Source organism: Benincasa hispida, chromosome 7, assembly GCF_027475165.1.
Source record: "Benincasa hispida cultivar pf3 chromosome 7, pf3_genome.v1.1, whole genome shotgun sequence".
Lineage (NCBI taxonomy): Eukaryota > Viridiplantae > Streptophyta > Magnoliopsida > Cucurbitales > Cucurbitaceae > Benincasa > Benincasa hispida.
The window spans coordinates 25,237,155-25,253,825 of record NC_143484.1 but is presented as its reverse complement, the minus strand read 5'-3'; the positions used below and the strand labels follow the sequence as shown (position 1 = coordinate 25,253,825).

Here is a 16,671-nt window from a genome sequence, read left to right as displayed (position 1 = left end):
ATTTTTACCTATTTTCAAGCCTCATATTTCTATAGGTTAAAGTTTGACTTACTTTAGTGGTATTTTCGTCATTTCACACTTAAATTAGCCCGTTTCGGTCCAAATGCTTGATTTTCGACAAATTAAACATAAAAAGCATTAACGACCACAACTTAAGCATAAAATAACTAAATTCTAAACTCAAGAAAATACTTTTTGAGTATTTTTCATCTACATATGTGTAAGAATTGAATGCATAGACGATTTTCAAATGTAATCTTAATAAAGAGTTTAAATTCATTCAATTATACATTGAAATAATTATATGTTTTGCACGATACTTTTTGAACTAAGTCTGAAGAAATGTGTTAATTACAATTATTAATTCATGTTTAAATTGATATAACCCTAAAATTTAGGGGGTGTAAATTAAAAATTTTCCTAACTTTTTTAATGTTTAAGTCCATATTATGAAAAATATAGTCAATATTTAATGAAATTTCTTATATATATTGTTTGGCAAACTAATGATTAGAAATCAAATGTGTTTATAAACTACAAAAACTAAATCCACATTTAGTAATCATTCGGTCCCGTCGAATGATCATTTGGTTTTATTTTTTTAAAAATTAAGTTAATAAACACTATTTCTACTTCTAAATTCCTTCCTTTGTTATATATTTTGTATTTGAAAAAAAAAAATGCTTATAGAGTAGGTGAATTTTGCAAGGCAACATTGTAAGTTACACAAAAAATGGTGTGTTACGTGTAGAAGGAAATGGTTATGTTGGGAGGCAAGTGGTAGTGAGCATAGTGGAGAACGTTAGCGGCAAACACATTCTTCACCCACAACCAAAACCAATACTATGCCACGTTTAAATTTTTGAGGCAACTGAGCAATTATGACACTTGCAGTTTCATATCTATTTTTTTTTTGTCTCATTCATGTGTTTTTTTTTTTCTTTTTTTTTGTTGACATTTTATTTGTAAATTTGATCTAGGAGTGTTCAAAAAAATCCGATGATCCGAAAAAATTGATCAACTCAATCTAATCCGTGTGATTTGGATTGAGTTATCAACTCATTTGAATTGAATTGGTTCAAATAAATGAAAATTTTATGTGTTGGGTTGATTCATGGGTTTACCTAATATAACCGAAACCAACCCGAATCAACCCCAATTTATTATTAACTTTAAAACATATTTTTTATTACTTATAACACAATTATTTATACCTATATTGATTTTCATTTTATTTAATTTAAATATTTTTTGAATAATTTATTCTTCAACCTAGTTTCAAATTGAGTTGTTAATCTTTTACGTATTTACATTTGGCTTTTTTTAGAATAAAATTTTAAATAAATAACCCGATTAACCCAAATCAACCCAACCCAATCATAGATTAGGTCTAAAAAGTTTTTCAACCCAACCCAATCCATGAACACCGCTAATTTGATTTACTTTTTTTTGGTGACAATTTTTGGACAGTTTTCTTTCTACGTTAATGTTACATTTTTTTCTAATGTTTTATAGATTAAAGTTAACTTACAACTTTAGTTAGTGTTTTTTTTTTTCAAAAAAAAAAAATACATGATTTTCTCAATCTCTTTTCTGTTTTTTTATTAACTTTATACACGAAATTTGATTTTTGTATTCTAATATGAATCTAATCTTTTAATTGTGTCTAAAAAGTTGTGAATTGAAAAAAAAAAAAAACTCACAGCTGAGAATTGAAGGGTGAATTAAATACTTTTGAACTTTGGACTAAGGTTCTAGCGGTACATTTTTTTTTTCAAACGGTTTATGAGCACTTTTAATACATGGAAATCTATAGATTCGAAGGGAATTTGTACGGATGACCAAAAATTGGGTCCAAAATGTCGAATGATTCGAATTTTGTTTAAAAAAATGCCAAATCACTCTTCGTTGACTTCAGATTCGAGTGAAATTACCAAAATAAACTTGCGCATGCGAAAAGCCATCTCGCTCTCGGTGCTGATCCATTTGCGAACATCCAACGAACAATTTATCCATCAAACAATATGTGAACTTCCATCGCAGAGCCACATGCCATCATGAGATGGGTTGTCTTCATCCCCTCTCTTCCACTCTCTCGCTCTCGCTAAGGAATGGAATGAAGGATGGGTCGCCGATTTCAGTCAGATCTTGTTGAGGAATGGAACGGATGATGGTCATCCGAACCATGGAATGGAGGCCGTGCTCAATCGTTGAGCGGAAGAGTGAAAATTCACTGGAGAAGAAGAAAATCGTGTCGAAGCCAGAAAAGAAAATCAATCGCGTTGGAGAAAAAGGAAAGAGAAAAAGAAAAGACAAATTTGTAACTTAATAATCCATAATGTCAGCAGAAAGTCATTTGACATTTTTTTTCAAAAGCTGGATCATTTGGCATTTTGGGCCCAATTTTTGGGTCATCATACAAATTCCCCGAATCTATATTACTCACTAAATTACAAGTTTAGAAACATTTTAGACATTTTTTTAAAGATTAAGAATGTACTAAATGTTAGTCATCAATAAAACCGAATCGAGATCGTTGTGTCGTGGAAACCATTACCTTGAAAACAAATTCAGTACGACCTCGGTGTGAATAGTTGATGTCAGTTGCTCACAAGGTTTACACAACATCCACCTCAAACATACACTTGTTAGGGGAAGGGTTGGAATCGGTGAGAGAAAAATAGCTCAGAATCAGGAAAGTAGAGAACAAAAGAAGATGAAGAAGTTTTGTGTCAAAAATCCAAAGTTATCTTTAATTTACGAAAGTGTGGTTACTTGAACCCACTCATTTAATTGGACGGCAACAGTCATGTACGGAAGATCCTTAACTACCACTCTAACTACGTTTGATAATCTTTTGGAGAGCTCTCATATTTATACTCTCTTCCTATACCTTAATCTTCTAATGTGGGACAAAGAATTCTTTCAAGTGGGAACATATGTATGGACCATGGGTCTTGGTAGTTGTGGACATTCCAACATTAAACTCAACCTTAAAAGTTTAATGACAACATATACATAAGCTTGAAATATTAAAAAAAAAATGAAAATTTTTTATTATTGGTTTTGATTTTCAGTTATTCAAAAGTAAAGAATGATCAAAATTCTAGTGTCTTGACGAGATTTCTAGAAAATTTTAATTCATTGAATAAATTCAATATAGTATAGTGTACCAAATATAGTCTCTAATATATAATCATCATGTGATGCTTTCTCTTAAACTTGAACAAAGTTTTAATCTTCCAAATCTTTTTAGAGCTTCAATTTTGAAACCTTCAAAAATTTAAAAGAAGTTTTTGTCTTATAATTTAGATTCTTTCGGAGAGTTATACTCTTTAGCTTCCAAAACTTCAGAGTTTTTGTCTTTGGATCTTGAGAGCTTCAAGGGAGTTATAATCTTAAGTGCTTCAAAGTTTTTGATCTTCTCTTCCAAAATGAAAGGTAATGTTCCTATTTATAGAGTTTTCTAGAAGTCTTATATATGGGCTTGTATTTGATTATTTTTGGGCCAAAAAAAATTGGAATTGGACTTGGATCCAAACTTTTATTTGGCCCAATTGTCTACCATGGGCGTGGAACTAGATTTGGATGTTGGGTTCAAGCAACCTAATTTACTCAACCCAACCCAATTTACAATTTTAGGTTAAATTAGGCTACTAACCAAATTATCGATTATGCTTCAAATTTAATCAATATTGAATTCGATCAAACCTATTATTGTGATCAAACGACCATTATGGAGACACGTGACATGCTAAAGTTTGCTATTTGTTTGCTTCCAAATTTCAATTTAGGGTATTTTATTGTCCCTAAATTTAAAATGTTGGGATTTCTTTGTGATGACATGATACTTATGATTAGCCGAAATTTCTCCTTTTTTTAGCTTTGTTTTTTATTTCTTTGTCAAACTTTTCTTTTTAATTCAAATATGTGAATGCATTGGAGAAAGAAGAAAAAGCCTAATATGTAAACAATTTACTTTGCTTAACCACATAACATGGTTTGCTTTTATTGGTTTTATTTTCATTATTAGTCCAGATTGATCACCTAGATTAGTATACAAAAATCAAGTCTAATACCAAAACGATTAATTAAGATTTAGTTCTACATGTTTAAGTTATAGCATCTTAAAGTTCTAAAATTTATTTATACTTCGATTGTTTTCCTTTATACTTGGTCTTAGAAGTAGCAAATGCTCCATCTTTTCTTGAGTAGCTTCTTTCAAAAGGACTTTCACTTCATTGGTGAATGTTTAATGAAAGATACTATTTCTTGAAACTGAGGTCCATGACTAGAATAAGAGGGGATACATATTTCACCATGATTTTGTTTGTTGTAATGCTAAGAATATAGTGAATGGATGATTAAAGTAATTGAGAAAAAGCTTAAAAATAAGACTTTTTTTTTTTTTTTTTTATATGTATATAATTTTAAAATTATCTTAGATAATAGACATAAGGCAAAACCCTTAGAACAAAAAATGATTGTGTTTGAATTAAACTGCTTGTTTACTCAATCGTTTGAGATTTAAGATGCAGTTGTAAACAGATTCTATTGTAAAGGGACTAACAGATAGAGGTGGTCAATTCAAATTGCAAAAACCAAATCAAACCGAAAATTCAGTGAAACCGAAAAATGCGGTTCGATCCGGTTTGAAGAAATTTTGAGACCGAATTAATTCGGTTTGGTTCGATTTCATTTTCGAAAACCGAATTTGAAACCGAACCGAACCGTTTTTTTAACTAATATATATATATTTATTTATTTATTTATTTATACATTTTAAAAAAAGAGTAAAACCGAATTTAAACCGAAATGCTTTTAATTTAAAGAACAAAACCGAATTTAAAACCGAACCGTTTTTAATTAAAAAAAATATAACATGAATTTTTTAAAAATGCCAAAACCGAATTTGAAATCGAATCTTCGGTTCAGTTTTAACCAACAAATCGGTTCGGTTCGATTTGACCACCAAACCGAACTGAACCGAACCATTTCCACCCCTACTGACATATAATGGTAATAAGATAATCTTTGATGGTGTTTACTAACTTGTAGTTGGAATGAGCTAAACCGTAATTGGATTACTTTTGATTGTGTTTACTAACCTTTACAATAATACCCTCAATTTTTTTTTAAACAGATTACCTAAAAGCCTAGAAACAAAAAATTTCCCTCTTCTTCCCTTGTTCGTCTGCATCAACTTCTTTTCGTTGTTTCATTCTCCTACTGCTTTCTTGCCTTCTTGGATCATTATTTGTAGGTTCGAGATTCACATGAAATTTAACTCTCGTTGTTTCTCACCTTTCGTTGTTCGTCAATTGTTAATTGTGCATAGACAACATCAACATCGACTTTGCTTACTATCTCATATTTCATTTTGGTATCCTTAGTAAATCATTAAGATAGATTGTCCTTAATGACCCTATTATCTTTGTCTGAAGTGTTGAAATAAAATGTATCTGTCATTGGTTTATTTCCTGAACAAGTCAAGAGTCTGTCATCTATTGGTACTGTGAACAACATTCTAAAGAAAAAGTTTACACCCACCTATTGATATGTTCACAATAACTATCTTCAGACAGTTTATTGACATGGACTTGGTGTTCAATACAACACTACTTCATCAACTGTTGATGAGGGAGGTTATCGATGAGAGGCTATGAAGCATAGATACTTCATGTGAGGTAAAAAATCAGTATCAGACACGTATCGGATACCGATACTTCCAAATACTTATCAAATACATATCTGACAAGCGATTTGATGTATCTATATTTTCAGATACTTTACAGATAAATATTTGACACGCGATTTGACGTATCTATTTCTATGTGTATTTTTTTTTTAAAGAAAAAAGACAAGTAACTCATCTAATCTTTTCCAATCTAAAATTAGACAACCTATTTAAAATACTTCACTACTTGAGTCCAAAACTAAAAAAAAAATATATATATATAACGGACAAAACCCTAGACTAGAATCATCTAAACTACAAATTTACATTTGAGTCCCCACAAAGTCCACCAAAATATAAATCATTTGGATATTTTCAACAATAAGTTCTTCCTTTATCTTCATACTTTTTTCTATCTTCTTAACAATTGTACTTCAACATCTTAGATGTTGCTTTTTTGTATTGTATTTCAGTGTTTGTATTCTATTTTGTGCTATTGTCATTAACTTGTATGCTAAATTTATCTATATCCTAGATTTTTTTGAAAAAAAAAATGTATCTTCAACGTCAGTATCCTCATTTTTTAAAAATATATAAAAAAAAATGACACATCCTTAGAAGTATTCGTATCTTGATTTTTTAGAAATTGACGAATCGACGTATCCGATCGTATCCGTATCGTATAGCCATATTTGTGTCTGTGCTTCACAAATAGAGGGAAGATGTGCTAAGTTTCGACATGGGTGGTACGATTATCATATTCTCGAAAAGAAGAATTTATATTGGTGACTAGATCGTGGCAATCCCAAAAGAAGTGGTTGAGAACTGGGTATCATCTACATTTTGAGTAAAGTACTTTGATCAAAATGTGGAACTACATCTTAACCAATTTGAGGATGAGTATTGGATTTCCTCATACTTTTTAAGTATTATACAACCTCTTTTTCAAACGATTAATTAGGATATTAACTGTGTCCTTTGTTTGCAACTATAGGCACAGAGATGTTTATGGGTTGAGTTGGGTTAGGTTGAAAAACTTTTTAGACCCAACCCAATGGTTCGGATTGTAAATTTCTTCGACTCAAATAACCCTTATTAAAAAATGAACCCAACCCAACCCAACCATCAAATATTTGGGTTGGATTGGTTCGGGTTAATCAGGTCATTTATTTAAAATTTTGTTCTAAAAAGAATAAAAAGAAGCAAAATGTAAATATGTAAAAATCTAATTTATCTTTTCATATATTGAATTAAGATTAATTACTCAACTTCAATTTATATAGTGAAAAATTTCTTTCTAAAGTACAAAGAAACTACTTTTAAGAGTTGGTGAAGAATAAATTATTAAAAAATATTGAAATTAAATAAAATTAAAATCAATATATGTATAAATAATTGTGTTATGAGTAACAAAAAAATATGTTTTAAAATTAATAATAAATTCGGGTTGGTTCGGGTTGGTTTGAGTTATATTAGGTGAACCCATGAACCAACCCAACCCATAAAATTTTCATTTATTTGAACCCAACCCAACCCAAATGAGTTGATAACCTAACCCAAACCGCATGGGTTTGGTTAGGTTGATCGATTTTTTCGGATCATCGGATTTTTTGAATACCCCTAATAAAGACACTCCCTATCTTGGAAGGTAAAATAGCGGGTAAATTGAATTCAACTATATTCCTAAAGTATTCAGATGGTTCTGCTCCCACTCAGTTTCAATGACCATTTTGTTGCGAGACTAAAAAGCACAAAAAAATACCTTTTTTTTTTGTTCAAGTTTTTGTTGGGTTTTGTGTATTTAAGTCACTCACGTTGCACAATGTTTTTTTTCTTTTTAACAATGTCACGATACTGCAGTAAATTCCAGTATTATATGTTCATTTTTTTTGAGTTAAGGTATTGAGTCTTAGGGTCTTGGAGGCTGAGAGAGAGAGGATTGAGTATAATTCAAAGGGCTTTTGGAGTTGGAGACGAATGGAGAGCGTTGGAAGGTCGATTCAACCTTGAAGACAGAGTCAGATCATCAGACAACACCTTTCTTTTCTTTTTGTGTTTTTAGTTCTTCTCTATATATTTGTAATCGATTGATGATTCTATCTAAGAAAGTCACATGTTAGGTTGATTTTCTTATTGTTCTAGGGCTAGATGTAGTTGTGGATTGTTTCTAAACTCTTTTGTGGATGTTGATTTCTTTATTATTGATACTTTTTTGGCATGAATGTTCTTATTACTTTTGATTATTTGATAAACAATTTAATGATTTCATGGTCTATTATCTTGCTGTAACAAGAACATTTAGGTTAGATCGTGCATGCTAAACTATCATTTAAACATAGTGTAATAGGAAAGAAAATGATAGAGATTATTGACGAAGAGTCTTAGTTCTTTGCTTAGTTAACTAGTTTCAAGAGATTTATGAATTACTAATTAGGTGAAAGAAAAGGTTGACCTTGAAAGGGACAACGTGGATAAATGACTTTTAGATCTAGCTAATGTGTTAATTGGTTCAAAAATTAAAACAATTGAGTTTAGTAGATCCATTGATGAGATCTACATTCCATGTCTCTTTGTTGAAAACCCCCACACTTGATCACTTTAATTGCTTTCTTAGTTTAATTTTAGATTAATTTACATTAAAGTTTATCTCCTAAATAAGATTGAAATGATCTCACTGATAGCTAAAAGAATATCAAACCGATTCTCTGAAGACGATATTCAATTAAGGTTGTTTAACTATATTGTAATTTGACGTGTGTGTATTTGACTCCCCCAATGTAGTATTATGCTTACCCATGTGATTATTGCGTAGGTTAGATCTTTAAAATTTCTTATTTCAATTTTTTGCCCATTTACAGATGGTGGTCACTCCAAATCTACACGTTAGTTGTCGAACAAGAATATCGGGACACTTGTGCATGGGATACACTTTTTTTTTTGCACATGCTGCTACCTCATTCCTGGTAGATGCTTTTCGTATACCTAATGTTACAATAGCACCATCCCATTCAATTGGCCCCGTTTTTACTGTGCATGATCCGTCATTCGCATAGTCTATCAATGTTGCAACTGATCTAACATCTTCTACTATCTCTGTTAATGTTAATCATGGTATAACCATTGAAGACCATCCAACTGCATATGCAACTCGATCATCAGATTACTCGTATGATGTAGCCAAAATGTTTGAGGACGTCGATGTGACTGAAATGGGAATGGGAGCTCGTGATCATGTTTGTACAGAAGATCCGACTGTGCATGAAAATCTTGGATCATTTGAAAAACCTCCTAATGCCACAATCACCTCGAGGCGTGACATGAATTTGGAGTCTATTCAGCCGTGTATAAGCTATTCGTCCCAGTGGTTCAACAGAAAGTTATTCAAAAAATTACTCGAACATAGCCCCTCACTCGGATGTAATGTAAGTAACTCATTCATTTCCTTTCCTTTTGCTACATTTTTATCACAATTTGATTGTCTTTCCAAGCAGGTGATGGACACAATATTCCTCTTCATAATGAAGAAACTGCAGGCACGACCAGAGGTTCTATTGAATTGAATCTAAGAGGCACAAAAAAAAATTATCAAAACCAACGACAACACGAGATATGCTACGAGCAACACGATTCCCTTACCTATTACAAAAAGAAAATGAAATCTAAGAGGAGCCCAAGGATACTGCCAAAACTTCCACGAAGTTGAATTTTTGGTTCACCAACTTCACCAAGCCATAAGCATCAAATTCAACACCAGTGGAGGGAAGAAGCAACAGATTGAGATTTGATAAACTCAAGTAAGGCACAAGCTTGTTCTTAATACTAAATCTTCAAAAACTCCTAATTCAATTTGTCAAAACTAAACATAATTATGCGTAAAATGAACTTTACAAATTCATCTAGGATATTATTTTTCTGATAAAAACTGAAGTACCTGTCAAAATAAGGCAATTGGAATATGCGACATTTTTAAGACTAATAATTAAGTATATAACAATATTTTTAAAAATTACAAATATAACAAAATTTAGCATTGATAGACTTTATTGCTAACACTCTTACTAGTGATAAAATCTCCCATTGATAGACTCGTATTGGTGATATAGTCTATCACCAATAGACCCTGAGAACTGAATCTAAATTTTGAAGTATTTGCAAATTCATTTGCATTGTGCTCTAATTACTAATACTAAGCTATATTTGCAATTGCCCCTTTAAAATATGAAAAACAGAATAAAGAAAAAACGGTAAGAAGATTTAATTTAGAAATATGTTAAAAACAAAATCATTATCAAACAAAGACTTAGATCTCTTCTGAGCTCAGCCCAGAGATATGCCTACTGGTGGATGGAACCTTTTGAATATGTTATCATGCATTTGTAAGTTTTAACAACCTCACAACAACTTGTGGAGATAAATGCTCATAGGAAATAAAAGGTTCACACAACAGTACAAAACGTAATGGTAGTGTAACTACAAACTTTGACATGAGAAACATGCTGCTTACAGAAATTCATTTTCCAGAGTTTTTGTTCCTCGATTTTCCAGTGCATTGCAAACTTTTCAATCTGACTCGGTCTTGATGTGGTTTGTAGTAGTTTCCCCTATTAAATGGTTGTGCAACCAAATATTATTGTAAGTGTCTTTACATAAATGTGAGACAGGTTCGCAGTTTTTTACATTGATAACAGAAATCAAAAGAAGGGAGACGGAGTCAAGTCAACTTAACTGAGTTGAAAATAAATTACATACATGCATGCCTCATTAGGTTGAACCATTACAAACGAACAATTATCGAAAGAAATGACAAGGCACGAGAAGAGATAAACAATAATGAAATACAAAACCATCCATCGATCACTCGGCTATAAAGACTTGCTTCCTATTCATTTCACCTAAATCCTGATCACCCATCCTTGAAGATTCTTCTATTTCAATCCACCTAACTCCCAAAAGGGTAGCTAGCATGAAAACTGCGAAAACAGAGCACATAATTTGACGATAATTTGTATGTACTCCTTATCTTGAGGTTAGAAGTTTAAATCTTCATAACCCCACACCCCACCTCATTTGTACTAAAAAAACAAAGAAAAATAATGATTATACAACAATATGTAGGGTGGAAATCGAACCTCTGACCCTCTCGTCAAGATTATAATGCCTCAACCTGAGCTAGATTCAAATTGCCTATTTCTACATAGACATTTGCATCAGGAATCATCCATGATCTTGCAGGTGAAAGTATCACAAAACCTTCTCCGGTTCAGATAGAGACAAAAGGATACCCTAAGAACATATGGTTTTAATCTTCCATTACACATTTTTCTTAAACAAGAAGCAACACTGGAAGCCAAGGTATGTTTGGGGGCATATTTCTTGGATCAAAGCGCTTCAGCTCAGACTGATGCCAAAAGTAGCCGCAAATTACCAAAAAAGAAAGCCTATTAGCCAAAATTTCTGCAACAGGGAGGCAGAATTGGCTTCAATTCGACCATTTGGCATCAAATTTTTAGGAATTAAAAGAAGGAAAAAAAAGACACATTGATGTAAGAGTTTATATATGCAAAAAGTTGTGGAACAGTACCAAAAAATCCACGTTCAGGAAGTTCCATCACTTATTCAGACCAAACACATTGATGGGATGAAGCTCATTGAAGTTCTCCCTTGTTCAATGTTGGAATTACATGAACACCCAATGCACTGCAAGAAGTCATTTGCAATTTTCTTGGAACTCCATGAAGATTCAACCAATCTTCCATCAACTTCTCTGAATTGTGTTTCTTGGACAATCACAATATTAGGATTAGATTTCAAAATAGGGTATGTAAACAAACCGTGTTGAGCTCTATCCCTCAAATGTCTACTTGAACTTCAGTTTCAAATCTTCATTTGACAATATGTTACCCATAGAAAGCACACAAGAGTCTTGTCATCATTAAGGGAAAAGATAAAGTTTCACACTCATGGAGCGCTTGCTATCCTCTGTGATTTAACAATTGGAGCCAAGCAAAAATTATGGCTGATCATGAAGGGCCATGGCTTAGGCACGTGACTTCCATTGCACGTAGGAAGGGTGCTTGCCTGAGGTCTGTCTAAAACAGACAGAGCCTACATCATTATTTGTGGCAGTGGGGGCTTGCGTATATGGCGTATATGCAGCCCCTCTCAAAAAAAAAAAAAAAGAAAAAATCCCTTTAGGCCCAACCATCTCCTTATTACTTCTTGAAATCATTTCCAATAATCCATTCAAGGCCAAAACCTCTCTTCCTGTGTGGTTTCGACTTCAAGGTTCCATTCAACACATCAGGTTGAAACTTAACCCATCATAACACTCAAATTGTAATGTTCTTAAAAGAGGTTGAATCAAACCTCCAACTTCATCCTGACTTGAAGAAGCTTTATTAGACAAAGATTCTCTTCTATAGAACTTGAGTCTTCAATATACGGGCTAGGTAGAGATATCTCCTTCAAAGGTTGAGGACCAAAACTTATATTCTATACATGTCCATTCTACTAGACCCAATGGGCATGAAATATGGAGCTATTGACCCCCCCCTAATCACACCACTATATAGAAAAGGGAGGATATTAGAAGAAAAATGGGTCACTATTGATATGTCGAGTAGATGTCCCATCATTTGAAAAGATCTTCAGCAGTACTTATAAAGCCTCCTTTGAAAACACGTTTGCTTTGCACCCTCCCCCCCCCCCCCCACACACACACACACACACACAAAGAAACACGTTCAAAAGTTGAGAAGTCTATTGATTTGACTTCATAAAATCAACCATTTCCCTTTTCTTATTTCTTCACGAAACTTCTGACGACCAAGGAACTTTCTTCTCTGCATTGTAAATGAAAACAAAAGGTTTCCATAGCATATCGAACTCCCAGGACAGTAAGGTGCACCAGTCAACGATCCACTGACATGGCTCCATAATAGCCATGTAGCTCTCTGAGGAGAAAGGGTACTGTTATTGGGACCAGCACCCTTGAAAACCCTATATTTACTGGAAGAGAACCACTAAATTTTCCTTTTAACTTTGATTTTCTCCACACGATTCAGCTCTCTCACTGTTTTGTGTGTCATGCTGATACAATCACACCCTTAAATCCTCCAAAAGAATCCCCCATGTTTCTCTTAGAACCGTTTGACTCTACTGCATTTGGTTTCCAGGTAAAGTTTATTTGATTTTGAATCTTAAATAGGTAGCTAACATGGATTGAACCAACCAATTTCTTAACTATTTACCTTGACCCTTGTTGACCATTAGCCAACCCATGCTGGTTTTGAAGGTTCTAAGTAATTCTAAAATGATAAGTGAAAAAAGCGTTTTAATCTTAATCCAACCACAATAGCTAGGCACAAGATAGGACTTTCTGGAGACAGTATCCTATGAATCAAAATTCAAATAAAAATCTTGAACAATCACCAAAAAGTCTTTTAAAGACAGAGCCATCTGGCTTATCAAAACCCTGAATTCTAAGCAATGCATTATATCGATAAAAGGGGGTGAACGAATGCCGAGCATTTACAAACAATTGGAGGACAGAATGAACATAAAATCAATCATTATGAGAGAACCTCCATGGACAGTAATTATGTTTCATTTTTTGGAGTGCAAGATGCAATCTCCTCAAAATGAAAAGATACAAGAAATGTTTAAAGGAAAAATGAAGCAAAGAAAATACAAGGCTCTTAGAATTCTTGCATCTCTCTCTCTGGATGTTCGTGTCAAATTCTTTTTGTTATACTTTAGACCTTATTTTACTTTACTAGAATACAGTATTTTGTGGACATGGTTTTTATGGATGTCCTCGCATTCTTTCAGTTTTCAGTGAAAGTGTAATTCATTATATTAAAAAATAAAAATAAAAATAACAATAACAGTAATACAAAAGAAGATATATTAATAAAGGCTCCCTAATTGTAACCATCATAGATAAGAAAGACACCCACCATAAAATCACTAGAAGAACAATGAGTGAGTTCTTTATGTTTGTTCTTCATCCACCTCTCCTAGCTCCCTCATATTTTTTTTTTTCAAATGTTTGCATCAAAAAATCTTTTTCTTATATGTTTATTTCAAAATGGCCTAACATGAGCAAAATGTCCTTTGCTTTAGATAAACACAAACTTTTTGCTTTTCAATCAAACTTTCTGAACCGTTGTTTTCAAAAGGCAAGATGTGCTTCATGGTTCACTACAAACACTAAGTCATTAACATACAACAAAAATAAGACAACTTAATCATCAAATGCCAAACAAAGGGATTCAAATGCCATGGCAAGGGATCTTAGTTTCCCACAAAGGCATTATATGTGTCAATGTAGCACAAAAAACCACTTTCACAAGTACATTAGTCTCAAGACTACCAACAATACAACATACTTCATTTTAGTTTTATTACTAAATCTTCTTAGCATGATGACCATGTTATCATTGCATTAGCAAGAACTACTCATGAACCCACCATGCCATCAAGAAAGATGGCAACATGCCAAGTACCAAATAGGGATAACAGAATAATAAAGAATGTATTATTGTAAAGTTTCTTGTACATAACAATCAACTGCAACGTGGTCTAAATGGAAGCAAACAATGCATGCAAATAGTCATCAGGAATTCGAGTGATTATGGTTGCCCACGATAATCCAAAAATCAATAAGATACAAGTTTGGCATTCTACAAAGCAAAGAAAAAATGACTCAAATCAAACCTTAGGATGTTGAAGGAGCTGAAGCTTTGCTTTTGTCTGAAACAATCTGGTTATCTTTTGATGGTGGCTCGTAAATTCGTGCTTTCCTCAAAATTTCAGCAACCACCCAATGTTTATGCTTGCTCAATGGCCTAGAAGGATCTAATCTAACCTGAATTTATAAAATTCAATTTGTTTCATCAGTGGATTAACTAGAAACGTTAAAATATAACGAATAATAGGTTCATGTTCAAGAGAAATGGAAACGAAACAAGAATTATATAAGTTAACATTTTGCATATGTAAATTTAGCAAATAAGCTCTTCAAACACAAAGGACATTCACGAAGACATGTTGAACACTATCCATTTCATCCAATACTACAGTGTTGTCGAACAAATTTGCACGATATTGTAACTGAAACTAAACATCGAGTCCACAACTTGATCGATTAAATTGAAATGAAGAAAAACAGATTAATTGGGGAGTAAAGATGGGATTGAATTCTCACCCTGTCACCAATATTGCATTGGTTGTTCTCATCATGAGCCATGAACTTGGAAGTGCGCTTAACGTAGCGATTGTAGAGCTTGTGATAGAACAACCTGTCCACTGCAACGACCACCGATTTCTGCATTTTGTTTGAAACCACCATCCCCACTACCTGCTTCATCTTGAGCCCTCCGATTGAAAATCCCCCCAAAAGAAAACCCAATAACCCTTTTAAGCTTGAAGCTGCTACAAATTTGGATTCAGAAAGTATCTGGACAGAAACGGCGTGCGGCGGCGCGGAGTACCGTAGCTGGTAATTGGGAGGGCGGAGATGGCTGAACGTGAAATAGGGTTTAAGCACAAAAAGAAGAAAAAAATAGAAAACGAAGGAATAGGAGGGATTTTTTTTATTAATATTTTTATTTTTGATTTTAAAAAAAATAAAAATATAGTTGTTTTTGTTGTGAATTTGAGGAGAAAATGAAGCATAAGAAAAATACCGATGTCGAAAAAATAAAATAATATATAAATCAATAAAATAAAATAAAATAACTAAATAACTAAATTTGGAATAAATAAAAAATTTATTAAAAATAGAAAATTCCTAAAAAATCTCCACTTTCATGAATTTCAACCAATGTATCTACAAAATCCACAAATGACCACTTATTTATAGAAAATTTTGACAAATAGGAAGTGACACATTTGGACAGTATTAGATGGTTTAATGACACATGGGCAACACATGTGGTAATGAAAAAATGACACTTGGCATTGGACACTAAGCATGACACTAATGGACACCTATTATTCTTATTATATTTATAATACTCTCCCTTAAATATCCATTATATATATGAAATATGCCTCATTAAAACCTTACTCGGAAAAAAATCCTAGTAAAGAAAAAAAAAGTACATATTTCATATAATTTATAGTTTTAAAAGAATATATTTGTTCCCCTCATGAAAACATCACTCAAGATCTCTGAGTCATCACATTTCAATGTTGTGCACCAATTTTTCAAAGGTTGCGGTAAGTAATGCTTTTGTAAATAAGTCTGCCAGGTTATCTTTCGAACAAATTTGTTGTCCAGTGATGTCGTCATTTTCTTCAAAGTCATGAGTGCAGAAAAGCTTTGGGGAAATATGTTTTTCTTATATCTTCTTTAATATATCCTCATTTTATTTGTGATATGTATGCTATGTTGTCTTCGTATAATATTGTTGGGATTAGTAAAGATTGTTTTATTTATTATTTTGGACGGATGGGGTTATACATGAAATCATCCGTTAGACATAGCTTATGCGTTTGCACCCATGCGTCTGAGGTCATGCGTTAATCTAGTATGCAATGACCATGCGTTCCTATCACAAGTTTTCTTACGCTCGCGCCAAGTATAATGCGAACGCAAGTTTCTCGGGTAAACCGAGGTCGAACACAGGGACTTGTCACTCAATAATGCTTGTGAGGCAATGCGTTTGAGACGATGAATAATAATAAAAAAAAAAAAGAAGTTTAATGGATTTACACACTACTCCTACTCCTAACTAAACAGATTGAGCAATAGAAGACTAGCGATGAGAATAGGTAGAGACATAACAACCATTAACGCATAGTAATGTTTATTATCTTAAATCGCCCGAGTAATCCCAGCTCATTGCACTAACGCATCGCACACCTCTCGGTGGTTAACCGCATGACTATATCTCTATAGTGCATGGTTGCGTCGAGCATAAGATTGTGCCTATCTCTAGGAACAATGCGAACTTTGCTTTAATGCGTTCCATCTCTTACCTTCTCAG

At 32.9% G+C, this 16,671-nt stretch overlaps 1 protein-coding gene across 1 annotated transcript; it reads right to left on the bottom strand.

The window, feature by feature from the left end:
* Nucleotides 1-9,908: 9,908 nt before the first annotated feature.
* Nucleotides 9,909-15,282, bottom strand: LOC120080838 (uncharacterized). Its single transcript, XM_039035489.2, has 3 exons — nucleotides 14,886-15,282; nucleotides 14,396-14,546; nucleotides 9,909-10,278 (listed from the first exon to the last, which is right to left on the bottom strand). Exons 1-2 carry the CDS (start codon nucleotides 15,045-15,047, stop codon nucleotides 14,397-14,399), a joined length of 312 nt encoding a protein of 103 aa, XP_038891417.1. The 5' UTR covers nucleotides 15,048-15,282; the 3' UTR covers nucleotides 9,909-10,278; nucleotide 14,396.
* Nucleotides 15,283-16,671: the final 1,389 nt, after the last annotated feature.

What these genes read in the sequence shown, in the direction of transcription:
- LOC120080838 (XM_039035489.2), bottom strand. Translation starts at nt 15,047, where the DNA reads ATGAAGCAGGTAGTGGGGATGGTGGTTTCAAACAAAATGCAGAAATCG. An exon ending in AATGCAATATTGGTGACAGG is followed by an intron (nt 14,547 to 14,885) that starts GTGAGAATTCAA and finishes TTATAAATTCAG; the next exon opens with GTTAGATTAGATCCTTCTAG.